This window comes from Ambystoma mexicanum, chromosome 10, assembly GCF_040938575.1.
Source record: "Ambystoma mexicanum isolate Mex_15411 chromosome 10, UKY_AmexF1_1, whole genome shotgun sequence".
NCBI classification, from domain to species: Eukaryota; Metazoa; Chordata; class Amphibia; order Caudata; family Ambystomatidae; genus Ambystoma; species Ambystoma mexicanum.
This window is the reverse complement of record NC_090932.1, coordinates 1994395-2010609: the sequence shown is the minus strand read 5'-3', so window position 1 is coordinate 2010609 and position 16215 is coordinate 1994395. Positions and strand designations below refer to the sequence as shown.

The following is a 16215-nucleotide window of genomic DNA, read 5'->3' as shown; positions in this document are numbered from 1 at the left end:
TGCTGGCATTTGCTCAAAATATTTTTCCAGCTTTTAGGTCTTGTTACACCACAAGGGATGTTATTTGATGGCACATCAAGTGATACTGTTATGGCACAAATTTCGTGCCCGTAGATACTAGTCAGTTGTCCAGGACATCCCTTCAAGCCACCCACTGACACCGTAAAGGCAGGTCAACGGTGGCACCATTCTTCTTTACAATGCAGCTGGACATTCAACATGAACTACAAACCAACAAAGCAAACTATGCATCACATCAGAAGCACAATTCCATGCTGGCAAGTAACATTAATAGTTCAGGGAGGAGCTCAAGGCCCTCTTCAAGGGACGTCTCCACCCTAAGAACAAGGCCCATACACTGTCTGCTCCCCACTTTAACTGAGAATGGGTAACCTGATCCCCACTGTTTCTCCCCCCTCCACCCCGCCGGTTACTTGTAGCTCCAGTGCCGACTATATTGCACCTCTCCCGTTAAATCCCCACTTGTTTCTCTGCTGCCCAGCCTTACTCCTCCCCTATGATTGCAAAGCGCACTGTTGCTTCCAAAGCTATGCCTGCGCTCAATAAATACCCTAATAAGCATTTTATCCAATTCCAATCATGTATTTGGGCACTGGCACAATATTTCAATGGCCCAAACGTTGATGCATTGGTTAGCACCTTGTCAAATTCTGATTGGTATGAAAATTGACAATAGCCAATAGTTTACTCCTCTGGAAAGGTTCACCTTGAGGTCAGATTTCAATTCAATCTTTTTGACAAATTGGAAGGGGCACATCAGTCCGTGGAAAGGTGATGGCTGGGGGGTTTACTATCAGCCACCTAGCAAACCATTACAGAAAGGCCATACGCAAATCAGGCTTGGCCCCACCCCTAAAAGGGCAGTCTAGCCTGAAGTTCTACATCACATACGTGCAATGGGGAACCAGCCTAGCAGTTGGGCCTTTGGCTGGGCCCCTTTTGCAATAGAGCAGACAGGCTAAAACGGAAGGTTGGGGAATGGAAGGCTGCCCAGAGCAGTGCCAGTGGTCCCCATCACGTGGTCAAAGTTGGATTGCATGGACACCACACCAGTATGCATTGGAGCTCTCCACAAGTTCCAGAAAGCAGCGCAAACCCCCCCCCCCCCTGTCAGATGTGACTAGTAGCGTGGCCCCTCATTAGTCTTACAGGGCATCAGGCCCCCCCCTCACCCAACCTGTCTCATCACCAACCCTACCCAACACTTACTCTCCAGGCCCCCTCCACGATCAGCCTCGCTGGTTGGGAGGCAACAATCCCCCCCAGTCTGGTCCACCCCCTTCCCAGCACTAGCAGGTAAGCCCCATCATATACTGGCACTTGCCCTCCAGGCTCCACCTGCCCCCTACACACTCCATGGGCCTCCATACTCCGTCCCCCCATAACCCTTTGCACTTCCACAATCCAAATGCCACAAGGCCTAGTAGGACGGTTATTGTTTTCTTGCCCTTGTACCCTTTGGCTTGTGGCACCTGGAAACGTTGTGTATAGGAGCCATATACATGCAATAAATGAAAATACTCTAGGCAGCAACACCAAAATAAAAGACACTGGTTACTTCTCATAGGTGACTGAGTCACTTGCCAAATAAAGGGGAACAAAAAACCCCCCAAAAATACACAAAACAGCCAATGACTAGAAGGGCGAAGGACCAAAAGAGCAACTAACCAGTGAGACAAGAAAGCAAATCTCATACAAGAACTGAACATAGGGCAAATTGCCAGTGAATGCAGTTACATGTTAAAACATTATGTTTTAAGTTCCGTGTATGCATGCTATTGCGTCATACCTTTCTCGCGAGATCTACCCGCAGTGCGTTTGATGTACATTTTCCTAGCTTGTTGCATGGTCTGCTTGTTTCACGAAACCGTCAAAACGGACCCGGTTTCTTAAAAAAGCAAGACGATTATTCCCAAAAACGTAGACATTTTATATTCTACATAACTGAAACACATTACGGTCTGCTTCCGAAACACTTCCATCTGCCTGGGGTTTACGATCGTCTGAACACGGGTGCCATAAAGCAGACCAGTGAGCACTCAACTTTTGCACAGAGCCCTCACTGACCTGGCACATGTTACTAAAGGATTTTGTAAACGCGTGTTAACACGAAGCCATTTCCAAGCCCGAAAACAAAGCAAGCAAGCGGAAAGGGGTTCTGCACCTTGTGTTATTTTGGAGAAACAGCAAGAAACCCAACCTACAACTGCCGTGCCAGGGAGCGGTAGGTGTGGCACAGCCTGCGCTAGGCCGCGCAACCGCTCATTCCACTACCGCTGGAGGGGGGTATCTGGTGGACGAAGAACTTTCAGATTGCTTCTAAAATCACCTGCCCGTCCATATTGGCCTAGCGTCTGCCGTGACCGGGGTATATCTTGCTGAATCCAGCTGAATTCAACAGTGAAAAACCTGGTTGCTACTCAGTTAAAGAACTCTTAGTAATGCGCATATCACATGATGAGAGGGGCAAAGAAGAAAAGGAGAGTAGCATGGAGAGGCAACTTTCATACATATATACACTCCTGGGGCCAAATTAGAAAGTTAGGATGATCATGTAGTAACTCCTGCACTACTTCAACAACAAGATGCTTGGCTTCTAGTCCATTAGCACAATACTATTGAAGTTATCACAAACTGTGTTGATTTGAACAAAAAGAAAAAGGGAAAAGAAAAATCCACAATCTTTACAGAGACATATGCATTATGCAGTCTGTATTTAGGGCCAATCATTGGTTAGCGACAGTGTTAGCATGGAGAAAGAAGAAGAAAGACGAAGTCGCCCGTCTTTATAAAAAGACATGCATTTCATGGTCTGTGTTAAGGCCTGTGCTGGCACAGTGCATATGGCAAATAAGCTTAGATTCCAGTTGTCCGAATTTAATACAAAGATTGCCACCACGTTTGCCACTCTTGGCTTTAATTAGACCTATGAAGAGGATATCTGCTTTATTGGCCCATTGATGTTCTGACTGCCAATGTGACCCCCGGGGCAAATAAGCGTCTGTTTTGTTCAGACTTGTAAGATGTTCTCTAATACGTATTCTAAGCTGTCTAATAGTACTCCCTATATATAACTTGTTACAAACACATATCACATAGACCAAAAATTTTGTTTTGCAATTGATGAAATCTTTGATTTCAATTTTGGTGCCTATGCTGTCAACAAATTCATGGCAATTTCGATGGGCATATTGGCACTGGTTGCAGTTGCCAACATTTGAAAAAGCCAACTGGTTTCTTCAACCGTATGGCCGGTGTCAGAGTCTTAGAAGGATCCAAAAAGGAAGGACTACGTTTGTTACGCAGAGTATTAGTTTTAGTGAAGGTCCATTTGGGCTTCTCTATAATATAGGATGTGAGGTCTGGGTCCAAATGTAAAATATGCCAATATTTAGAGACTAATTTAGACAGAGTTGGTGCGTCTCTGGAGTATTGCGTGATCATTGAAATGTGTCTGACTTTGCTCTCAATAGGGGTTTTTTTTTTTAAGTAAGTCTGCTTGTTTTGAAAGCCAGTATTTATGAGATGCTTTACGTACTGTGGGGGGTGGATAACCTCTTTGCTTGAAACGCTCAATCAATTGTGTACGCTCTGCATCAAAGTCAATATCTTTGGATCAATTTCTTCTTGCCCTGTAGAATTCACCCCCAGGAATATTAAGTATAGTGGATCTCTGATGACAGCTCCTGCGTGCAGTATGGCATTAACTGTTGTCGGTTTTCTAAATGTCCTAGTTTGTAAATTATTGTTTTCTACAAAGATTTCAAGATCCAGAAAGGTAATTGTAGTGGGGCTGGAGTGTCCAGACAGAGTAATGCCAAAGTTATTGTGATTCGCATAAGTAACAAATTCATCAAACGATATTTGTTGTACCTTGCCAGATAATCAACATATCATCAATGTACCTTTTCCAACAAATAAGTTTGTCTTTACATTCTGGTTGGTTCAGTATATGGGTTTCCTCATAATGTGAGATGAAGAGATTCGCCAAGAATGGTGCAAATTTGGCACCCATGGCAGCTCCTTTTTGTTGCAGATAGTAAACATTGTTGAATAGGCAAGCATTGTTAGATAAGGCACATTTGAGAAAAGACTTGATCATTTGGATATGGTGATTGTAGGAAACAGATGAGTTACGAAACATATAGTCTATGGCCTGAATCGTTAAGTCATGACTGATATTGGAATATAACGCCGTAACATCTAGGGTTGCCAGACAGAAATTTGCTTGCCATACTAAGTTTTGTAGAAATTGCAAAACCTGTGCGCTATCTCTTAAATATGAAATTCTGGTTACAAAAGGTTGGAATACTTCATCAAGATATTGTGAGATTGCTTCTGTAACCCATCCAATCCCACCCATGATAGGCCTAACTTCAGGTAGTTCTGTAAAGCCCTTGTGTATTTTGGATACAAAAATAAAGGGTCGGCATCTTCGGGTCTGTAATCTAGACGACCCATAGGTTTGCTTTGCCTTCCTGTCTAACTTAAGTAATATCTGTCCTCCCATCCATTCGCTCTTTATTAGAGCTCTTCGCTGGTTCTCTTTTCCTTCTTTTTGTCTCTTAATCTCTTCTTTCTCTGTTAATGTATTCTTTCTTTTGTTACACTTCTCATATTTATCATTTCCAGACCTATGTGTGCTTTCTTTGATCTTGCTTTCTTCCATATTATTTTCACTACTATACGTGGGGGGTGCATATATTGGATTACTATACCCCGCTTCTGCTTTTAATTCCTATAGGGGATAAAACCGCTGCTCTTCTTCAGTTGCGCCTTTGTCTTCAGGCAGTGTAAGAGGAGCTGAGGGCTCTGTGCCCTCTTCTTCATGCTGATTAAGGGTCCACTCCTCCTCGGGCGGGTCCTCTTTTTCTTCCTGATACATCTTCCATAACTCTAAAATGGCTAATCTTTTGTATAACTTCTTCCTTGTGTACGCAGTGTGCACATATGTCTTCATGTGTTGCAATACTGTTCTTGATAATGGTCCTTGCAACAAAGATAGGCTAACGCACACCTTAATTCATGGGATTAGTGGTGATTTGTAAAAAGAGTAGATGAGGTTAGAAAATTCTAGGGTGCAGGGGAGAAATAAATGACTCTGACACTATAAATCGTCAGACTAATTGTAAAAAGACAGTGTCCACAATTTACAGACACCCCCCCCCCCCCGCACACCCTTAATACTGGTAAATTCACAAAATGTGTGGTCATTTGATTGATGTCAGTGGTTATCATGCTGATATACGATCAAGTAAGCAATGCATGATTTTTATGTAAATAAACTATATTTTGACAAATTATATTTTTTTATAAACCAAAATATATTCAACAATACAGTCAACGCGTTTCGGGAAAATATATACCCCTTCATCAGGAGCAAATAAGTGTTCAATTCATTCAATTAAGTGATTATTCTTCAAACTCCAAAATCATCTACAATATAAACAAAGAATTTGTGTCAGTGTATTGAACAATACTTGCTGTTTAACAATTTGTGTTGAAGAAAGTAGCATGAGTCCAACTTTCGTTAAATCTATTCTTACAAGATTGCTTGCTCTGTTCGGTTGGTAAAAGAAGCAAAGAAACAATTGGCTCACTATGGTAACCATGGAGCTAAATTGAAAATGTAGGGAATAGTAGGAGTGACTGGGAACAAATACCTAATTTCTAGTGATCATTTGGAACACAACGTGCTTGTCTCGATGTAGCCTAGTCAGTATTGAATGCACAATCCGTCTTAAATCTGTTTATGGAACCCTGATTGGATGCTGTCTGTAGGAGGATATAAACAAATAGGGTAAGTATATTGTCAAAAAGATGAGCTGCCCTAGTGAGCACAGGTTCAGTGAGAGGATTCTTACCCCGATCTGTCGCAGCTGAGGGCGCGTTGTCGTGGGATGTGGCGCTGTGCGGCAGCTCCGGTGCGTAAGAGATTGCCCCAAGAGCATAGCGAGGGACAGGGGAAAAGGGAACTATGAAGATGTGATGAGGAAGCAAAAGAGAAAAGGAAGGATCATGCTGACAGGAGAAGAAAGGCACGTAACTCCGACATTCATGTAGGTGACATGGTACTAGTAAGACAATCAATGCAGCAGAACGGAACCCCACCATTCAACCGTAGGCCTGCAATGGTGACAGATAGCAACGGGTCAATGATAACAGTGACAGATAGAAACGGGTCCATGACAACAGCTGAGAGATGTGACAAAAGGGTCACAGGAAATGCATCGTTCTTCAAAAGTTACCACCACTCCCTCATCAGAGTGGAGAAGGAGAGGCACAACACGAGGATACACCTGAGGAATCGGGGTAAACAGGTGATGAGGAATTGTCCCCTCATGAGGAATCAGCTGTGAGTGAAGGTCATGGGCCTAAGGACAGTTGACCTCATAGAGTAGTGAAGCGCCCTAGAAGATGGATTGAAGAGATAGGGTAGCTATGCTGGTTGATTGTTAAATAAGGGGGAGACTGTAATGTCCATATATGCAGCCCAGTAGAGTTATGTAAAGTTAGGGTCACACCCCAAACGGAAGTATATAGGATTATGGGTGGGGGCAGAAGAGGAGTAAAGCAGTCTGTATAAATCACTTTGGGTTTGCGCATGTTTTATTGAGCGCTCCGTGAAACATATCACCAAAGCAGAACGTGACAAATATTACAAATAGTTCAGCAGTGAAGGGTTCATGTGTTTAACTATTTACTCTTATTAAGCTTTCTTTTTGTTTACTTTGAATTCATAAACTCTAAACCGAATGCAACTCTTCCCACAATGATGCACTTTATATTGCTATTTAGGTTTGCATATTATCATATTAAGTATAAAAATACTAAAACTTGTATGCCCTAAAATTCATATTCGATAAGGTGCTAATACTGTTTCCAAATTGTGTTATTTGAAATAAATAGCATGTGAATATGGCTTAGTTTTATATTGCTAGAAAATATCTTAAAAACGTTTTCAGGTCCAACATACGATTCCAATCAAGGCCCAGATGTCATTTGTGTTTTGATTATATTAATTCAGTGTTTTTAAATGAAGACGTGATGTATTCCTCAGCCTCGTTATTAATGCAGGTGCTCTTGTGATGATGTTTGTGTCATTATTCACTGAACGTATCCGGTTCCTGGCAGCAGCGCCTAGATCAGGATCCTGGCAGCAGCACCTAGTTCAGGATCCTGGCAGCAGCACCTAGTTCAGGATCCTGGCAGAAGTGCCTAGATCAGGATCCCGGCAGAAGTGCCTAGATCAGGATCCCGGCAGAAGTGCCTAGATCAGGATCCCGGCAGAAGTGCCTAGATCAGGATCCTGGCAGAAGTGCCTAGATCAGGATCCTGGCAGAAGTGCCTAGATCAGGATCCAGCGCCTAGATCAGGATCCAGCGCCTAGATCAGGATCCTGGCAGCAGCGCCTAGATCAGGTTCCTGGCAGCAGCACCTAGATCAGGACCCTGGCAGCAGCACCTAGATCAGGACCCTGGCAGCAGCACCTAGATCAGGACCCTGACAGCCGCGCCTAGATCAGGATCCTGGCAGCAGCGCCTAGATCAGGATCCTGGCAGCAGCGCCTAGATCAGGATCCTGGCAGCAGCACCTAGATCAGGTTCCTGGCAGCAGCACCTAGATTAGGTTCCTGGCAGCAGCACCTAGATTAGGTTCCTGGCAGCAGTGCCTAGATCAGGACCCTGGCAGCCGCGCCTAGATCAGGATCCTTGCAAAGGTCCAAATGAAGGTTCAGTGAAGCAAGACATGCGTGGTCTGTGTGAATGTATTAACTGTGCGTGTTTTGGTATTTGTAGAATATCCTACCAAACACTCCCAAGGGTTTCTTCTTGTACCATACATGCTTATATTTTACAGCTTATTTCATATCTATAGACACGTATAGAACTAATCACAGGATTCTCATTTAATCCAACAGGCCGTCAAACAGAGAAGAGAGAAGGAAAATGTGGAAATTCTGCAAGATGTACTGAAACAGTGGCCCAGAGCGGCAATTCATCGTCAAACGCAAAACTGAAGGAATTCCAATGTTCTGAGAAGGGAGTACATTCAGGCATTCAAAATCAGCAAAAGGAGTCAGAGAAGACAACAAACAGCGATCATGACCTCAAGGATTCAGTACTTAATAATGTGCATGAAGGAACTTCAGGTGGCCAGGGAACCCACAAAGGAGTAAAGCCATATCAGTGCACTGAATGTGAAAAAGGCTACACTAAAAAACGCTTTCTTATTAGGCACCAGAGAAATCACACAGGAGTAAAGCCATATCAGTGCTCTGAATGTGAGAAAAGCTTTCGAGATCGTCATGCTCTTACTTGTCACCAGAGAACTCATACAAGGGAAAAGCCATATAAATGTACACAGTGTATGAAACGCTTCAACCGTAAGGCAAGTTTACTTGAACACCAACGAACACATAGAGGCGAAAGACCTTTTCCATGTACCGAGTGTGAGAACAAATTTAGCACAAAAAGAGATCTCCTTGTACATCATAGAGTACATACAGGCGAGAGACCATATAGATGCACTGAATGTGGAAATCATTTCAGTCGCAAGGACACTCTTACCAAACACGAGAGAACACATACAAAAGAGAGGCCTTACCAATGTACGTGTTGTAAGCAGAGTTTCGCGCGGATGGAATTTTTAAAAAAGCACCAGAAAATGCATGTGGAAATGGAAAAGAACTTTAGTCATAGCAGAGACATTCTGACACATCCAGTGGTGACACAGAAGCCCACACCTTATCAGTGCACTGAATGTGAGAAATACTTAAGTAAAGCGGAAACCCTTGTGAGTCACCAAAGGATACATTCAGGGGAGAAACCATATCAATGCTCTGAATGTCCAAAATCATTCACCAATAGATCAGGTCTTGTCATGCATCACAGAACACATACAGGAGAAAACCCTTATAAATGTTCTGAATGTGAGCAATGCTTTCGTTATTGGGGTGCTCATAAGAAACACATGCTAACACATGCAAAACATGATGGCGCATCAGGCAAGAACCCATAGTGGTCTATTTGGAGGGCAGCAAAAGAAATGCATTTTGCTTTGGCAACAAATTACCCCCTATCCATAACCATTCGGTTTTCGCTCCCTCTGGTTTTTCCTGCGTCATCGTGCAAGGATTTTTGTTATATATCTCCATCTCTTCTCTACATTTTGCTTATTCTATTCCTGTGCCAGTCTGTGTCCAAGAAGAGTGTTCCTCCCAGGTGCTATCCATAATTGGCAATGCAGTGAGATTTAGGAGGCTATTTCTTATCCCATACACTGCTTCCCCTGGGCCCACCAGGGCCTATGGCGGGTTCTAAAGTCCTTTAGAGATCCTAAGCCTGGAGCTTATTCCCACAGCTCCTTTATTGGGCACATGCACCAGGAGCCTGGTGAATTGCCTTTTCCAGCAGTAGTGATAACACAGGACGGGAGACCCAGTCTGTGCACTTTGCTTCAGACGCACGAAATGGCAGTCTGTGTTAGCGGCAGCATTTCTACTGAAATACCAACAGAGGTAATTCATTGCATCAGAATCCTACGTTTCAGAAATATTGTTTCTTTTCCATTTCCCTCTATTTCAAGAGCTTTGAAATGTGACATGACCTGCAGTGGTACATTGTCTATTCAATGCACTGGAGCTGAGCCTTTCATGCATCAAATAGTGCAGGTGGTGAGAAGGTGCACATCAGAGATGCTCACTTTTCACTCCCTTCCAAAGAACATAGTATTTTATTGTGTAAGTCATTAGTAATTCAATGGTGTTCTGTTTTACATTGTTATTCATATGTGATACATCGAACAGCTATACAATCCATTGGCAGCAAACAGAACTCGCAACAATGTATGGATTGAAAAACATGCTGCAAATGAAAAATGACATTTAAAATGTGCTGTAGCCCATATAATTACAATGCAAGAATAAAAGGAACATATTAAGATTAACACCTTCTACAAGAAATAAAGGTGATAAGGAAACAACAATCGCAATAATAAAGTGAACAATTTTAAATCAGAACTGCTGAAACAATTGGACATAATATACACAAAGGTATATGAAGTGAGCTATAATAACAAACATCAAGATATATGTACTGAAAAATAATTCTTCCAAGTAAAGAAACCTAACTAGTCACTATGCAAGGTATACCACCTCCCGATTATTTCATGAATACAAAGGGTGAGCCAAACATTCCATGGAAGCGATGGAAAAAAGATTCAATCATTATGTTCTTGCTGCCCATGGATTGAACTTTTCTAATGAAAGAAAAACATGCCTGTTGATACATTGTTTGGGTAATTATGGCCAAGAACAATTTGAGAATGTACCTGCACTTTCTGAAGAAGATGCTTTTGGTCTTACTGAATATGAAAAATTTATCAAAATTTTAGATCGCCATTATGACAAAACAGTCAGCATCTTTCTAGAACTATATCATTTTGGCAAGAGAAAGCAAGAAGAGAATAAAACTGTTGAGCAATATATCACTGCTTTGCAAGGTTTGGCCACATCCTGTGATTTTGGGATTACACTTAATGAAAGACTTTGTGATTAGTTCAAAGTTCAATGCAAAGATAGCAAAATAAGAGAAGCTCTTTGGGCAAAAGGAAATCCTTCTTTAGAAGAAGTAATTAGAGTTGCAAACGAGGTGGAGCATACCAATAAGTGTGTGAAAGAACTTGAAAGGAGAAATGATGTAATGGCTATACAGGGAAATGACTATACAAAGAAAAAAGGTTTTATCAAGAAAGAAATAATGAACGTGAAGAAGAAATATATATATAGACAAAGGAGAAGAATATAACAAACGTCGATGTTACAGGTGCCATAGCCTGTTTCATTTAGCTTCAAGTGATAAGTGCTCAGCTATAAAGGAGTTATGCAAGAGATGTAATAGGATAGGGCATCTCACTAAGTTTTGTAAAACTAAAAAGGAAAACATACATTTTTTGGAAGAACTATGTGAAAGTTCTGAAGAATGTACCTTTTCGGTGGAAGAGGTTGTTCATTGTGAGAACAATAATGATGATGATGCTGACAAGGAAACTCCCATGGCTATGATAGATTTAAATGGTAAGAAACTGAAAATGGTAATTGATTCTGGTGTAAAATATACCCTATTGCCCAACTATATGTTTGAGAAAATATTTGGAACCAGTGTAAACCTAAATGTGATCGACATTAACCCAGTGGCGTATGGAGGAAAGCAAATTGATCTTATTGGGTGGTTTTGGGCAGAAATTATATTTAAGGACAGGTCAGCAAAAGGAAAAGTATATGTTACAGTGAAAGGAATGCAACCACTACTAAGCTGGTGTCACCGGGCTAGATTGAAGATTACGTTGGATGTGGCTGCAGAGGAATCCGTTTATGCGGTGGATCAGGCACTAGTAGCAGCACATTTAAAGACTTTTGATGATCATATAGTATTTAGAGAACAACTGGGTGTGTTAAAAGATTTTTCTCACAAAATTAGATTGATGCATGATGCAATACCTGTAGTACCAAAATTGAGACCAGTTCCATTGAATGTTAAGTCAGCTGTAAAGGAAGAACTTGAAAGATTGCTTAGTGATGGTGTGATTGAGAGAATAGACTTCAGAATGGGTGTCCCCTTTGGTGATAGTGTACAAACCAAATGGAAAATTGAGATTGTGCATAGACCTTAGATGTGTCAATAAATGTGTGATTCCTGATAGGCAGCCATTACCAAATACAGCTGAAATGTTAGGTACCATTGGAAATGCTAAGATTATGAGTACATTAGATCTAAGGTCAGCTTGCCACCAAATAATGTTACATCCTATGTCAAGAGATATTACAGCATTCATTACAAGTGAAGGTTTGTTTTCGGTGCAAAAGGATGCGTTTTGGCCTTGTATCTGCGGCATTGGTGTTCCAACGTGTGATGTATCATCTTTTTAATCAAATGCAAGGAATTTTGTGTTTTCAGGATGATGTCCTGATTTATGGTAAAGATCAAATGGAACATGATGATAGATTATACAAGGTATTAGATATATTTAAAGATGCTGGACTTGCCTTGAGTAAAGATAAATGTAAGTTCAATAGATCTACCATATCTTATTTGGGTCATGAAATATCAGAAAAGGGAATTAGACCTTAGTTAATAACATCCTGAATTTTCCTATCCAGAAAATAAAGAGAAACTTATTTCATTTTTAGGGATGGCTGAGTATTACGCAAAGTTTATTCCTGAACTAGCCAGTAAGACATTTCAAATGAGGAAGTTAGTTAAAAAAGAGATTTGATTGGAATGAGTTATGTGAAAATGAGTTCAACAATATCAAGTTAGATTTGAATGCTGCGCCTACTCTTAAAGTTTTCAATCCAAACAATATTAGTATTATTACAAGTCATGCCAGTAATCACGGTCTTGGTGCTGTTTTGTTGCAAATAGATGGCAGAAGTGAGTTTCTCATTGCGTTTGTGTCAAGAGTGCTAAAACAAGCTGAGACAAACTATTCCACAATTCAAAAGGAGTTGTTAGCTGTAATATGGGCTGTTGAAAAATGTAGATCATTTATATGGGGAACTAAGTTTCTGGTTAGGTCTGACCACAAACCCCTTGAGGAAATTCTCACTACTAAGGGACTTGACAAGACGTCATCCAGAATTAGGAAATGGGTGGCAACTCTACAAGAATACAATGTTAATGTTGAATTTGTGCAAGGAGTAAAAAACAAATCAGCTGATTGTCGAGATTAACCAATGTGGTTGAAAGCGTGGATGATGAGCAGCAGAGTAATGATGAGGAACACATTTTGAGTATATGCCGAGATATTCCATCTGAGGAGGAATGGCTGACGGGAATGAATCTAGATGCAACTCTCACTAAAGTGAGGGAATTGAAGGGTAGTGAGATCAGGAAAGGTGCATTGCCGGATGCAGTGAGACATGTATTTGATGAGTGACATTTACATGATGATTTGGTGTTGAGGAATGGAACTCTATTTCCTCCTGAAGGACTGAGGAAGAAGATATTACACATAGCTCATGAGGGACATCAAGGGACGACCAAAACTAAGCCGAGAGTTGGACAGGATTTCTGGTGGCCTGCTGTTCATCTGGAAGTGGAAAGACTCACTTGTGATTGTTGTACCTGTGAAGACTCAGCTAAGGGCTATGTAACCAGGCAGATTCTGATGACTAGAACCTCAATTCCCACTATGCAGTGGGATTGTGTTGGATTAGATATTGTAGGTCCTGTAAGAAGTTGGGGCAATTTGAAATATTGCATGGTACTCATAGACATGTTGTCCAGGTGGGCAGAAATTGAGTGGGTGCAAAACATTTGCTCGAAAGATGTGATAGCATTTTTGGATACAATTTTCAAACGTGAGGGATATCCAACCATGATTATCACTGACAACGTTGTACAATTGGTGTCACAAGAGATGAGTTTGTTTCTTAAGGAGAATGGAGTTGAACACAGGACAATCTCTATATATCATCCCAGACTTATGGAATCGTAGAAAGATTCAATAAGGTTATTAAGAACAGAATTAGGTGTGCATTAAGTGACAATACCGATTGGAAAAAGGCAGTAGAAGATACCATAGTTGCTCATAGATTTATACGACATTCCACTATGGGGGTTTCACCATTTGAGATATTAAGGGGTATGAAACCCAATACCAGGTTGTGGCAGAGCATGTGTTAAGAATGTTGATTGTGAAGAAGTGAGCAGAAAAGTGTTGCAGAGGCAGGTATATAATAACGAGCGGTATAATGTGAGAAATGCAGTTAGGGAGTCCCAAATTAAAGTTTGAGATTGGGTGAAAATAAAACTCCCAGGGGTCAATGCCAGAGGTTTGATCAAATGGTCTGATCCCATTCAAACAGTTAAAAGATTTCATGGTGCCATAAAGGTATCAGATGGGAGAGTGTGGCATCTCAATAGAGTATTTAAAATGCTCAAAACAAGAGAATGATGGGAAAAGACAAGTAAAGGTTGGAAAGGAAGTGGAACAAAATAGAGACATTCAAGTTTGTAAGAATGATCGCAATAAACGTATATGTACAAGACCATTGTATCTGAAAGATTATGTAAGTTGAAATTGTATCTCATGTTATTCTGTACATCTCCATCATGTACTGAATTGTTTATCCAAGTTACTTTCAACTGAATACTTCTACATCAAGTGTATATTTTGCTGTACATATGTTACACTTATTGTTTTCAGTCACTGTAAAGAAGGGAGGTGTGTAGTATTTTATTGTGTAAGTCATTAGTAATTCAATGGTGTTCTGTTTTACATTGTTATTCATATGTACAGATGGGCTATAGGTATGGAATGTAGAATGTACTGGGAAGCCAGGATACTAGAATGTTAGAATGTATTGGTTGTAGGAATGATGCACAGGAAAGCATCAGTTATGAAGCTGTTTATGATGTGACCGGTGGGTTATTAATCCTATACATAAATAAACATATAAAGCTACAAAAGTGGTGTGAGAAGGTATTTCAAACATCTTTTTTCTCTGTATTGAAAGGAAGTGCTTACTCATCCATTTTGTAAAGATAAAAAACATGAAAAATGTTTTGGGTTCTTATTCCAATTTTTACCTGAAACTGTTGTGTGGAGGTAAACATTGGCTGATTGTAATCTGCAGGTATGTAAAGCCGGTGGTATGCCCTTGGAATCTCACCCGGGATATGTACTCGGTAACACAGAGCTAAGTAAGAACAATATCTATGCACGTTAGACAAATAAAGGTGCAGCTTAAGAACAAGACTTCATTTGCAATCATTATAAGGAGGGGCCACCTGGAGAAAAAGGTAGACTAAAAATGACTTTCATCATCTTAGGTTCAACAGTAAAGTCTCAGTCTGGAATTCATCCATCAATGTCCGTTCCTGGAAGAGAATACATGAATCCTTCTCGTCAGTCCTTGGGTTTTGAGTGTCTTCCCCCACTTATCTCTTGTTCAGGCCTCTTCTCATGGTCTTCAGTTCCTGGGGAGAACTTACCCTGGTCTCAGCTACACATGCACCTGCATATTAAGTCTGTGCCAGAGCAATAGACAGGGCAGGGCATAGCTAGAATGAACCGCTAATAGACCAGGCTGTGCAAGGTAAGTTGGGCGGGGATTGGAGGGGGGAAAATATGTGAAAATGGGGCTGCGAAGGAAGGGGACGCAGGTAAGCACTTACCTGAACACTTGGTTGGGGGAAGATGACAGCCTTCTGCTATGACTAGGCTCGGAGAGCGGGATTACCATATAGTAATGCCCCCATTTTGAACCTCCTCATTGGCTGGGAGGGCAACACACACCCCTTGTCAGGTACTAATTTGTCTAAAGCTTTCCTGATACTCTTCTAGTCCTATAATCAATAAAGAAAATTGTTTCTATCGGTGTATTTAAAAAAAGTTTGTGTTCTTCCATATTCCACAATATACACCATGTGTGCCAAAATGTAAAAATATAGATAGATTTTAATTCAACTCATATGTAGTTAGTGTAAGAAAAAATATTTCATATATGCAAAAACCAGACACATACGGTAAAGTTACAATGACAATACTCCAAATAATTCACTAACAAACATTTACAGAAAATGATAAGACATTAGTACCTGCTGCTGTGTGGCCTAGTCCTCTCAGCCAATGAGGAGGCTCGGAGTGGGGGCATTATAACACTGTTATCCTGCCACTCTGAACCTCCTCAGTGCTGGAGGCTGCCATCTCCCATACCAGGGTACGAGGTAAGTGCTCCCCCGCATCCCCCTACTCCCCTTTCCCACAGATTTCACTCCCTCCCACTGCACCTCCACTTACCTTCTTTCTTGTCCTGTACTGTGCCGGGAACCGTAATGTTCCTGGTGAGCCCTGATGTGCGACACACCGCCATGGAAAGGGAAAAGGGACTAAGCAGTCCCTTCTCTGGATCCATGGCGGCCATCTTTTTTTAAAGTTGAGAAACTACAGTGCCCTTACTCAACTTAAAAAAAAAACGATTAGTATCTGGTACACCGTGCTGGATACTAATAGCAATATTGCCTTTGCAGGGGAGGAGAGCATTACCTGGCCCGGTAATGCCCCCCACCCTCTTCCTCGGGTAGTATTGCTTATTAGTATTTACCCATGTGGCAATATCAGGAGTGAGGCTTTTTTTTGAAGTAGCAGACAGTGGTCCTCATTATGGGTTTGGTGGTATCTCGTGTC

General features: G+C 41.3%; 1 protein-coding gene across 2 annotated transcripts in view; it reads left to right on the top strand.

The window, feature by feature from the left end:
* Positions 1-14495, top strand: part of LOC138491093 (zinc finger protein 271-like) — a 231783-nt gene extending 217288 nt beyond the window's left edge. For both annotated transcript variants that reach the window (XM_069617405.1, XM_069617404.1), the window contains exon 3: positions 7943-14495. In XM_069617405.1, the coding sequence (XP_069473506.1) occupies positions 7943-9042 (1100 nt within the window). In that variant the 3' untranslated portion in view covers positions 9043-14495. The remainder of the gene's footprint in view (positions 1-7942) is intronic.
* Positions 14496-16215: the final 1720 nt, after the last annotated feature.